The sequence below is a fragment of the Drosophila biarmipes genome, chromosome X, assembly GCF_025231255.1.
Source record: "Drosophila biarmipes strain raj3 chromosome X, RU_DBia_V1.1, whole genome shotgun sequence".
In the NCBI taxonomy this organism is placed as follows: Eukaryota; Metazoa; Arthropoda; class Insecta; order Diptera; family Drosophilidae; genus Drosophila; species Drosophila biarmipes.
The window spans coordinates 13,867,794-13,880,285 of record NC_066611.1 but is presented as its reverse complement, the minus strand read 5'-3'; the positions used below and the strand labels follow the sequence as shown (position 1 = coordinate 13,880,285).

General features: G+C 46.5%; 2 protein-coding genes across 3 annotated transcripts in view; one reads left to right on the top strand and one right to left on the bottom strand.

Moving 5' to 3' along the window:
* The first annotated feature begins 1,238 nt into the window (after positions 1–1,238).
* The window catches only part of LOC108025915 (chondroadherin), a 32,661-nt gene continuing 21,407 nt past the window's right edge, over positions 1,239–12,492 (top strand). Inside the window, exons 1-2 of the mRNA XM_044093518.2 lie at positions 1,239–1,501; positions 2,034–2,368. The gene's annotated coding sequence lies outside the window, so the exon portion shown is untranslated. The remainder of the gene's footprint in view (positions 1,502–2,033; positions 2,369–12,492) is intronic.
* On the bottom strand, positions 2,772–3,893 carry LOC108025587 (clumping factor A). 2 transcript variants are annotated; one of them, XM_017096115.3, is made up of 3 exons: positions 3,618–3,893; positions 3,014–3,565; positions 2,772–2,953 (listed from the first exon to the last, which is right to left on the bottom strand). In XM_017096115.3, the coding sequence occupies exons 1-2, from the start codon at positions 3,802–3,804 to the stop codon at positions 3,081–3,083; spliced, it is 672 nt and encodes a 223-aa protein (XP_016951604.1). In that variant the 5' UTR covers positions 3,805–3,893; the 3' UTR covers positions 2,772–2,953; positions 3,014–3,080. The 2 variants fall into 2 exon arrangements, with proteins under 2 accessions (XP_016951604.1, XP_050740943.1); XM_050884986.1 differs by having other exon boundaries at positions 2,772–2,921.

Genomic DNA, 12,492 nt, shown 5'->3' with positions numbered 1-12,492 from the left:
GCATATAAAATATAAACATAAATAACTAAAAATGGAAAAAAAATAAATGAAAAAAAAAAGCTTTTATTTCGAAAAATACCCTTATACTAACAAACAGTATACCTAGTTTAAAACCAGTGTGCAAAGAATCGCATTAAGACTTGATTATAATTTGTTGAATATTTAATGAAGACCCTTAAGCGGCGCCACGTTCGCTCGAAACCAATAATTCCCTAAGTGATCCCGAAGCCATTACTGAAATTATCTCGGCCTTCGTCCAGCAGTTGACCACATATTTTCGCTCACCCATCGCAGCGACCTTCTGTCGCCTTATCGACCTGGTCAATGATCAGTGACAACTGGCCATTGACAACTGGCAACCGGCATCCTATCTGCGACGGCGACTGTCCAACTGACCTGGCCATAATCCGAGTGGCCGTATCCGCCGGGGAGCAACAGCATCGCACTCGCCTGTTAATGCCACTGATTGCTAATAAATTGAAAACCATTTCAGCACGGACCTGGCCGAAAGGCAATAGGTGGCACAGGATTTGCAGGCGATGCTGGCAAAGGGATTGGGAATCCGATGCCGATTCCGATTCCGAATGTGAATCGCCAGCGGAATCACAGTCGAAGCCCCCCTTGAATGAATATGCAAAAACAGGGCAAACAGTGAATAAAATCAAAATAAAAACTCATTTATCAACACGCATGGCGCAGACGGAGGCAGTCCGTCCGTCCAAGCAACCAGACAGCCATCCAACCATGGCCATCGATGAAGGTGGAAATGTGGACATTTGTGGGGCTACCGGCGAGGCGGTTGATGCCACGTGCTTGGCCAAAAAGGGAAAAGGTCACAGCAGCGGGTTAAGCTGCTGTTCTTTCCTTTTTTTTTTTTGATTTTCCAAATAAAACGCAGAGCAGGTTAATACATGGAGGTGCTGAAGGATGTGGGGAATCCTGTCAAAGGAAGGGATGAAATTCTATCGCCAGGGCCACGTGCGAACCACTCCGCTGGCGACCGACGACTGAAGGACCGCTTGCCAACGACAGGACAACGAGCGCAAACGAGTGACCCAACCGAGGGCCCACGAATCACGCCCGACAGCCGACGAGTCGCAGCCGGTTGACTCCTCGGGGGCCTCGGCATCGCCGCCGCGAATCGCCGAGCCACACGATTGGCGACTCCTGCGACCTCGGCGGCCGTAATCCGTTCGCTGGATTCCTCGAATTAGTTGCGTGTGGTAGCTTGTTGACATCAGTACCGGGTACCGGATGCGGATGCGGACACGTGCGTGGCCCGCAAATCTCTCGCCGAATCTCGACAAGTCCTGACTTGACGCGACCCCCACAAGTTCATAGTCTAGAGTTCAGCCGCTGTTCAGTTGCTCTGCGTGTGGAGATCCCCCCATCACTTTTTTTTTCGTTTGCTCTTGTCACTTTCTTACCTTGATTTTTTTTTTTTGGTTTTTTTTGGGATTTTTTTCCCGGTGGTGTGCTGTGTTTTTGTTTTGAGTGCGAGGTGAGTGATTTTCTGGGTTTTTGTTTTGCCAAAAAACGCTGCTTTGCAAACGCTACACCTCAAACTAAGAGCAACAATCCGTAGTGGAGCCCCCAACTAAACCGAAGCGAAAAACCGTAGCTAAAACCCAACTTAACCGGGCTGATGGAACATCATCGGTAGCTGGGGCTAGCAAAACCTCGGACTGCCGGACTGCCGGACTTCCAAAACCCGATTTCCGATCCCCGATGGTCGATGGTCGATGGCCGTCCGTTCAGCTAGTTTTGTGGTCGCTTTGACGTGGTCGCGGGCAATTTGAAAGCCAACACCGAAACGCCGATTACTATAAGTGCAGTCGAATCGAAAAAGGCAGGCTGCGAGCGGGAATCGAAATGGGCTTGGTGTATTCCGAATCGGATTCAGTGGCATCATCATCAGCAGCAGCAGCAGGCTGCTGAACATTTCGCATTCGCTTTCCGCCTGATGTTGTATTTCATTTTTGCATTCGCATTTTCGCATTCGCATTTTCTCATCCTTTGTCGTCGCTTTTTAGTTTTTAGTTGCCAGCAATTGCTGCTGCCAGTTTGCAATTAAAGACCAGCCCCAATGCAAATGGCAAATGGGCTAACTGCAAGCAGTGTGGGGCTGTGCGACTTAAAGAACCATAACCGAGAGGCGAAATATTAAATACTAAATGCCAGCCGCCCAGGGAAAACCAGTTCGGTCCGCCTGTTGCCTGTCGGCATTTTGTTGAAGTCACTGCCCCAGTCACGGTCACAAATCGCAGTCACAGTCACAGTCCCAGTCACCGACACAGGCAGCACCATCAGGATCTGCATCTCCCCGAGGTGTCCTGAGCGACCATCCAGCCACTTTGAGTGTGAACAGGTGAGTGACAACGTGAAAGGAGACCCCAAAAGGGATCGCTGGTGGGGCTTTGGCTGGGGGAAAACTTTATGGCACCGCCAAAAATTGAATAAATCAAGAATTTAGCAGGGTAACACCCACTTTGCATTTGAAAAAGATGAGTTTATCTCTAAGCCGCTTAAGGGTTAAATGGTTAACCACTTAATAAAGGCTAATCGTTTTAAATAAATAAAATATTTAATACTTCTTAGTATAAAAAAAAATAAAACTAGAAGTATTAATATTTGTAATCAATATATAGTTAAACTTTAATTTGGATTCGGCACTAGATTTTTATTTAGTGCTCCTGTGATCCAAAATCTTTTGAGGCGTAGAATTTCTTGTCTAAGACTTTTCGGCATACAAACAAAATACTTTGATGTGATTCATGATAATAAAAATATTGTGTTTATTTATACAGCAAAGCTAGACTCTTTGTTCCCCGGGGTAGTCACACTTTATCCGCTTTAGGTCCTTTGTGTAGCTTATGCATAAAACACTGCATGTAAATTTGAATGAATACATAAATATGCGGCTAAAAATAAAATGCCAAAGTGAATTGTCCCGCTGGTTGTTTTCGAAAATAATGGCAATTATTCTAACTAGGGGAAATTGAAACACACGTACCCAAATGTTGGTTCAGCATAAATAGTTTAGCCATAATTTTGATTGCCACCAAATATCCCATGGAATTTTATTCAAAGCTTATGTTAGTGGAAACGAGAAAGCCGCCTGAAGAAGATATATTGGAGGGAGACTCGGGCTTCTCTTCGCTCGGTTGATCCTCCTCCAGGAGGACGATTGTCTCGCTGACGATCGGTGTGGTGTTCTCTGTATCCTCTGTATCGCTCGCATTGGGATTCTCGTCGTCCTCTTCGCTGAACATTAGCTGGTAGGGATTGTGCAGCCCGTACTCCAGGATGTCCTCCAGCTTGTCACTGCCCTTGGCCTCATCGGTGTCCTCGTCGCCGTCGGTCTCCGTTTCCGTCTCCGAGTCACTGTCGCCCTCGCAGCAGAGAATCTCGTGGGCCAGCAGGGAGATGGTCTCCTCGCAGTAGATCTCCACCTCATCCAGGTCGTTGTCCGAATCTCCGGCCAGCGGATTGTACAGATTGTTTGTCTGGGGATCGCCAGTATTGTCTACCATGGCGTTCGCATCAGGATCGGATGTGCTGTTGGCTTGAAATGGGATTAGGCATTTGAGGACTTGAAATGCTTTCGCCATCAGTACCATCACCTTCGCTATCCGTTTCCCCAGAGCTGGTTGGCTGCTCACTGCCACTGCCGCTGCTGCTCGATGGCTCTGCATCCTCGCTCAAGGAAATGGCGCCCAACGTGGGGCCCTGCGTCGCCGCTGCCATTTCCATGGGGTTCCTGGAGGCGCTGTCCCGCTTCGAGTTGGCAGCACCGTCGGCCATCTTCTCTAGCTCTGCATACGCTCCTATATCTATTTGTGCTATATGTCTCTGGACTGTCTGACTGCCGCCCGTTGAGACTCCCAACTTGTTACTATGCGTGCTGGAAGTGCTTTGCCCGGCAAACTGGGATTGCTTTTCGTTCGGTTGGGTTTGGTTTTTGGGTTCAGGATGGAAGCAGGAAACTATGCTGCCGGCACGTAATGTCCTGGGCGCTTCCTCCAAGGACGGCGAATTAAATTTTATGCCAACTGCATTGCCCTTAAAGGCGAAGGCAAAGGTCCTCGAAACGGAAAGGACCACGGAGACAGGGCCAAGATGGAGTCGCAGTCGCAGTAGGAGACCGGCTAACTGCGGAATCGTCACAGGCCGCAGGCCGCGCTCCACATGCACACTAAAACTGCCAAAAGGACATACACAGGACTCGCAGGACACACAGACACACAGACTCGTGCGAGGACGCGTACACGAACCGGCTACCGCAGCAAAGTTACATTTGAAATTTTATTTCCATGGCCGGGGCTAAAAATGCAACAAATAACAAGAAAGGAAGCTGACCTCCGTTGGCCGCTGTTTATATACTCTTGCAGTTAAAACTATTGAAATTGTTCTGCAGAAGCCGTATAAATCGTATAGCTAAAGCGGATTGGCTTTAAATATACACTTTTATATATGGGAAAGGGATCTCACAATAGAGTGGAACATACCAAAATTAAGGAAAATATTATTTGTGTCTTTTTATAGTATTTTCCGATTATTCCAATAGGTTTTAGTGTCTACTCATAAGCTTCACTTCAAAGAATGAAAATTTCTAAGAAACTTGAAGTAGATAGAAACAAGACTAAGAGACCAGTTTTCAAAGAACGGATAACAGTAGATGCTGATCAAGAATTTATATACCTTGTAAGGTCGGAATCTGTCTTCTTCACTGCCTTACAAACTTGTGACTGAAATTGTAGTGCTCCCTGAAAGGGTACAAAAGCGAGCCACATAGTAGTTGCCTCTGACCCGGTTCCCCCAGCGGAGTCAGGAGTCGTTATCATTGTATCACTCTCATCTGGGCCAGACGACACGCCTCCTCCGCATCCTCTGCGCTCCTGTCCTCCTGCCCTCCACACCTCATCCCATCCCAGTGCAGGAACTTGCGGTTGGGAGCTGGGTGTGTTCTCGACCGCAGCGTAGCAAGCGAGCCACTTAATAGGATAGGCACAAATTACCAGACAGCAAACGGGGCTTAAATAAAATTCATAAATTGATATAAATTATTATGAGAGTAATTATCGTATCGATGGCGGCGAGAGTATATTTAATTCAATTCCTCGTTTTTCACCTCAAAACTTTTTTCCGAGGGACTAAAGTGAACGCTCACGAGTTAATTAATGTTTGCCCGTTTATTTTTTTAGTTATTTATTTCTTGAATAGAGCTTTTATTTAGTTTGTGAAAGAGAAAGGGGCACACAAAATGGAATAGTTTTTAGCAAGCTAATATTTGTTTTAATGAGCTTTGAGCTATAGGACTTTTGTGGCAATTTAATAAATCTTAAGAATAAAATTCCACTTCATTTAAAAATACAGAAGTATTTTTTTTTTTTATTTTATTAAAATACAGCTGTATTATTAGGTGATTTTTTATTTCAGCCGCGCTGTTTATTCGTTCCAGTTTAATGTCATTAGGTGAGAAGTGGTGACCCCGACTCAACTAATATACCCCTTGGGGGAGCTGCACTGGCTCTGAACTTTCGCCCGCTCCCATTTCCACTTCGAGTCGCATTCCCTTGACCCAGGACGCAGGCAGGACCCAGTTAGGAGCTAGCCAGGACCACTTTGGCGAACCACAATTTAATTTCTGTTTTGGTCTCGGTGCAGTTTTTTGCAGCAGTTCAGTAGTTCAGCTGTTTCGCTTTCTTCTGTCTGTTCCGAGGCCTTCCGGTCGTCAGGGGCAGTCGTTTTGTGGTGCCTCTCTGGTCGGCATTGTGTCGCCTGAAATTCCCTGGCTCAGAGTCCAGTTCCCCGCTTTCCAGAATCCAGAGTGCAGAATCCCAGTTCCATTGCGTCTCTTCGCCTGGCCATATCCAGCTTAAAGCCGTAATCAGAGGCATGGGGGAATGGAGCTCACTGCGTTAACGAACATAATAACCCTTTTCTCTCTAATTACACACCAAATTTACTACAAACGAGCAATAAAAATCATCCAAGCAAAATCTCTGCTCCGGCCACAGAGAAACGCAGAAAACCCCAATCCCATGCCATGCCACCCGCCCAAGTAACCCAGCCAGCAAAACCCACTGGAGGAACCCTTTCCATTCGCCGCGTTCGCAGCGCTTAAATGCAAATGCTTTTTTCCCATGCACAGCACAAAAAACATTAACAACAATGACAATAAATGAAAGACATTAATGCTAAGCGATCCGCAACTCGTTCCCACCACTCCACACCCACATCCACATCCCGGAAGTAATGGGAATGGGAGCGCGACGTTGACGACGATTGGCGACAGAGTGACAGGCTTCCCGAGAGCGAAAGTGGGAGCCCGGTGTCCTCGACAGTCAATGAAGTAAAATTAAACAATTATGGAAAGAGGCTCTGCACGGAGAATAAAAATTGGTTAGATATGATGATCAATTTAGTGAAAATCTAAATCACTTTGATCTTGCTTTTTGCTTATGAATAGTGGTAGCTCGTTCTTATCCCGAGTAATTATAGCAACCGTCTGCTCTCTTTTTTGGTTTAAGTAAGTTTTTGAGAACAGGAAACTCTCAATATGAATGTCGCTCCTATCTGAGTTTAAAAAGTTCTTTAATGTTGATAATAAACTCAACTTAACTTTTCCCTTCCCACCGCTTCCTTTTAATATAGACAACAGTGATACAAAAATTTACTTCGATTAATTTCAAGAACAAATATTCTCAATTCAAGAACAATGTACTTGAATAATTCTCTTTGTTCAGTAGTATTTAAATGAATTATTACTGATTTTTTTTCTTTGTAAGTATAAACGGAATGCGGAACGTGTAAAGGTCCTTGACGGCTTTAAATTTGGCTTGCCATAATTTGGAATGTACCCATGTTCCCTCTGTCCTTCTGTCGCAAGGCACTCGAATACCCCTTGTGTTCCTTTAATTACTCGATGCTGTGCTTTCCCAGTTACCCATATATTACTGGCACATCTCTTTATCTACAGCCGTAACCGGTAACTTCCACTTAAACCTCACTCACTCACTCACAGCGACGACAGTGGGGAAAATTTTACGCGACGTAATCGTAATATGATTATCGTGCCACATAATCCCCTCATCCGCATGCCCATTTCCCTTTGTGTGTGTGTGTGGGTATGCGTTAAATAACTTCCTTCCGGTGGCGACAACAGCCAGCCAGCAAGCGACTTCGTGTCGGGACATCCGCTTCCGTTGAATGATGCCGCAGAAATGCTCCAAATCTCATATCATCATTTACGCAGTAATTTTTAGAAGCCAACTGGATGATGAGGCGGCCTGTCCCCTGTCCTCCGCTCGCTGCCCTGTCCTCGCTGGAATTATCCAATTCAACCGCAGGACAAGGACACTTTGGCCTCAGTCAAAAGGCAACTGCAGCACCCATTTGCCAGTTCCCAGGATCTGGAGCCCAGTTCCCCAGCTCCGCCGTATCCAGCTCCCTGGTATCCAGCATAATAAACAAAGCTTCAGCTCGCAACTCATGCGAGTCAACTTCCACCGACGACTGCGTGTTGAGGGCACGTCCATCCGGTGGAGGAGGAGCGGGAGCGGGAGCGGGAGCGGTAGCAGGTCCTGGCTGGGTCTAGGGGGCTTTTTCTGCTCGCCGAGTGTCCTTATTTTAATCTCGACACAAGTTAACAGCATTGTTGGCAGCCGCGTGCCATCCGTGAGCTTTGCCGGGTCCTTCGTCCTTCGGCCTGCTGCTCCAACTCAACATAATGCGCACAGCTCGCTCGGTATTCATCCTAACCGCATCGCAGCTCCTTTCGGGGGACTTTCCCATCTCCCCCGCCACCCCTCGAAAAAGGACTATCCCTAGTTTCAGTTTCAGCTACCGGATGATACCCCTCCGCGTGCCTCGTGGCTCGTCCTCATCCACATCCTTGTCATTAGCAGTTAGCATTCAGACGACGTCGTCGTCGTCGTCGTCGTCGTCGTCGTCGTCGTCGTCTCCTTCGTTGCCTGTCGCCTGCCGTTCATAATGTTATGATGGCTAAAAGCTAATTGCGTTTGTCTGTGTTAGTTGGTGACATTTGGCCTCCTCATCGTCCTTGCCCCCCAGCCCCCAGCCACGCCCACTCCCATTGCCCTCTCGTCTCCGGCGTCGACGTGGCGGCATTAAGTGTCACTGGAGTGCGTGATCCTTGTAAGTCGTCTAGTTACACATGTTTTTATAACCTGTTTTCCAGGAGTACCCTGTTGTCCCGGCACCGCCGGCACCCCGGGTGGATTAGTTGGGGGCTAAGCAAGCATTTTGATTTAAGGGGCTTCGCCAAAGGGTTTCCCATCTCCGGGTAAACACAAAGGAGAGAGTTGCCAGCAAAGTCAGCAAGGAGGTTTCCTAGTAATTTAAATAAATCATTGGGTTATACAGAGCTTTAATATACAGTAGATCTTGTTATGTTACTTTTACAACAGTTACTTAGAAAATGAAAATGAACTTATACTCCATGTGATTAACAGAATTTGAGAAGAAGGCGATCTCAAAAGGATTCCAAATTCTATCTTTAATTCTCAAAATCTAAGTGTTTTTTAAGTGATATTCATATAAACAACAGAGAGTCGATTCGTCTCTACTTCACAATACTACTTCATCTCTTAAAAACAAATTCAAGAACACTAAACTCTTGATTTTAAGGGTAATTCTTCTCAAATTCAAGATCATTATCGTCTTGATTTCAAGAACGTTTCTTCTCAAACTGATCTTAACTCTTTTGGGGTTTCAATCGTTCCCCTTTATAAGTACTTTTGTACATTTCTGCCAAGATAAATCACTATTTTATCACTTACGTAATTAGCTAACCACCTTTGTAATTAATGGATATAGCACCGTCGAGTTTCGCTCGATTATCGCCGTTCCTGTGCGGAAGTTCCTTTGTTTTCGCCAACGTCATCGTCATCGCCTTTGTAGTCGAAGTTCGACTGCGGGCTTTCCCGGCACATCCTTGCCTGTATCCTGGGCGTGTCCTTGGTGGCCCTATCAGCTTACCGTGGTGTCATCCAAGCGAGTCAGTCGGCTGGAATCAAGGGCGAATCGAATTGAATCGCTTAATCAGCCGGACCCAATGACCGACCACGGGCCCCCATGACTCTACCTGTCAAGATGCCAGCGAGGATGGGGCAGGCCTCATCCGCTTATGGCTGACAAATCACCAAGTGAGTCCGGCGAGTTGACAATAAGAAGTGTCATCATTAACGAACATCGGCCCGGCAAACATTTATCAATGGCAAACAGCCCAGTCGGTCGGTCGGCCGGACGAACAAACAATCAAACAAACACAGGCTTTCGTTCAAACAAATGATGAGGCCGATGCGAAGGCGTCGGGAAGTTTGGCAAATTAAATCGGTGCTTAAAATATACCGGGTGGCTTTGGGGGAGGAGGCGCTAAGCAAAGGACCGGGCCGGATGCGCTGTGGTGTGGATAACCGCAGTTGGGACTGAATCCTCTTGGGGACGCCCTCAACCGTTTTGTTCCCCATCATCCGACGAAATCAAGCAAATCGTATTAAATAACAGTTAATTACAAATATACACGAACCGGGCCAAGGACCCAGATTGGCACCAGGACGAGACCCAGGCTGCTCCGGCTATCTGGTGGCCCACTGCCACCCACCAACCGGCGCCCACTAACCAACACCACCACCGACGCCGCCCACTCACCATCCCCCCCCCTGCTGTGGCAAAGTGTTTTCCTAGGGCGCTGGGTTTGGGGTCAAAGCCAAATGGTTGATGCTGAATTAATTAATGATTCACTTGAATGATTGATTATTTGACTAAATGATTGAATTATGCGATCGACCCAGCCTGCTCGGTGTGCCCCAGCCGCAGCGAAAGAAGCCAAAATCAGTTGTAACCTCTGACCTTTGCCCAATTATTCAGCCAGCAACGGCAATAAACACGCCCACACACATCTTTTCACTCGTGTGAAGAGTGGGCACACGTCCACTTCGAAGAGCCAAAAGCCAGAAAATATGCCAAAAAGTGGGGGCTTAGTCCTCTTGGTTTTTTCTATTCTTTTTCGGAGGAGGTGAAAGTATTCAGACAAATTTATCAAAGTCATTGATTGTGCGAGGGTCAAACTGAACAATGAGTGAGGGGCATTTCAGCAATTAGCCTGGTATAATCGGTATTTTTATTGGCTTGAGGTTTAGCTTAAGAATGGTTATAAGAAAATGTGGAATATCTTGACCATTTCAAAAATATTTGATGACCCTTTAAAGTAATCTGGCTTAATCTTAATGGGCACAAAATATTTATTATTTTTATTGATCATACATGAACTCATCTTAGATATATACCCCTATGATTTATTTATAATTTTTTTTACAAAAAAATGTATTTAATGTTTAAACCCTTTTGTTAAAGATCAGTGAATTAAATATCGATGAATTTCGATCTTTAATTCTGCAGATACTATACTATGTATCTCATAAAATGATAATACGTTCCCTTGATATAACTTCCTCTATGCCAAGGGAACTTATCATCATACCATGAGACACCTATCTCACCTTGCTTATATGGTTTGAATGTCCCATCATAAGCAAGTCTTTAAGATACCTGAAACATTTCGATGATCCACATCGCCAAGAGGCAAACTAAGCCCACTTTGGGCAGACTTTGGCTGGCATGGTGGGAGGTCACGCACTTGGCTTTCGGGGAATATGGCCAAGATAAGATGCTTAGACAAAGGTCTCAGTCGCCGTGTCTCAGGGGCAGAGCAGGCTTTTGGAGAAGAGTGTGTGTGTGTGGGTGGCTAGCGGGGCTGTGGGCTTGGCAGTGTCGTTGACAGCCACAAATTTTGGCCTGCCAAAGCCGTCGGAGGAGTGCTGAAGGCAGGAGGACGCGGAGCAGCAGGCGGTGGTCCTCCCAGACAAGTCTGAGCCATTTTTGGGGGCCAGCGGCTGTCTGGGGCGTCCTGTGCATCTGGTTCTCGTTGCGGAGGAACTGTGGGAAATCCCAGACGCTGGAAAGTAGTTTGCTCGAATACATTCCAACATTTATGCGAATTTCTGGATGCAATTTGTGGAGCGGGTCGGTGTGCGAGGCATTTGCGGTTTTGTTATCGGCTCGGAGTCCGGTCCGGCTTTAGCAGTGACCAGGTAGTGACGCCCCTTGACCCCTCCGCCGGGCCTTATCAATCTGCTCATCATCATTGCTCGCTCATTGTCCTCGGCCGAGTCACCGTTTTTAACTGCCGGGTCTTGGTTAACAAACATCCCATAATTTGATTAGTGACATTCTGCACAGGCATTTGGGTGAAAAGATAAGAAATGCACACACCAGCACACACACATGGCAATTGGACACTGGATAGTGGACACTGGATAGTGGACCCTGGACACTGGCTGGCAAATGGCCAAAGTTGCAATTAAATTAAAGGATGCGTCGGACTCGTTTAGCCACCTTGCCAGGAATGCAGCAGATTGCCAGTTGCACAGGGAATGGGAAAAGGAACGGGTAGGGGAACGGGTAGGGGAACGTGTAGGAGAACGGGTAAGGGAACGGAAGGGGAAGCGGAAGTGGAAGTGGAACTGAAACACGAACTGAACCGGTGCCCTGGCAGTCGATCATTAATGAAGTGTCCTTCGGGCCAGGACATGGCAATTTAAAGAGCTGCAACCGCAGAGCAGAGCAGCCGGCTCCCTAATGCGTTGGCCCCTCCCTCCAGGGTGCCTTCAATGCGTGTGTCTCCCCCCGAGGTCTCCAGAATTATCCCCCCGGGTCCGAGGACCGTGCCGGGCATCTAATAGTCACACCACCATCCTCCAGGGCCCCCACTTCACTACCAGTTTGCCGGCAATTGAATGGAGGACCTCGCTCCTCGGAGGACTACATCCTGCATCCTCTTCCTCGCTGCGCAAATAATTCCATTTACTAGCTTCTTTTTATCACTTATCCAGCTAAAGATGTTTGTTTTATTCGCCAGCGTTTTTTATTTATTTCCTATTTATTTTCTCCTCCATCTTGTTGCAGCTGCCACAGCTGGCTGGGCGGTGAGTTATGACCCTCAGTGTAGTTAACATTGCAGGAATTGAAGGAATTAGCAGTGGCCCAGTGGACAGAACTCGGGGAAACTTCGCCATTTTGGGGAGAAGCTCCCTTGGAAATTGCAGCATTTATGGAACAGCTGTATTGATACCATCAAATATTAACTAAGATTCTCATGGTTTCACAACTAGAAAAAACCTGGGAAATGTCTTAAGAAATGCTTGCTCTCCCAGCATTAAATTCCTTTTCCATTCAACATTTTTGATGCCAGAACATGAGTGAAAGGGCAAACCAATTACCAAAGAGAACTTATTGCTTTCCTTAGTGTCTTTCACCGACCTGAATATACACCTATGTGCTATACAATTCTGCATCGCTAAGCCTAGAATGATATTCATTTACACTTAAATGAAGGCTATTTGACATAACCAATCAATACATACCCATAAAGGTTAAATTTCCACTTGCATTTAAGCAGTAAAACAG

Coding starts and splice junctions, on each gene's coding strand:
- LOC108025587 (XM_017096115.3), bottom strand. CDS start 3,804: ATGGCCGACGGTGCTGCCAACTCGAAGCGGGACAGCGCCTCCAGGAAC. Junction 3,566..3,617: donor AACGGATAGCGAAGGTGATG/GTACTGATGGCG, acceptor TCCCATTTCAAG/CCAACAGCACATCCGATCCT.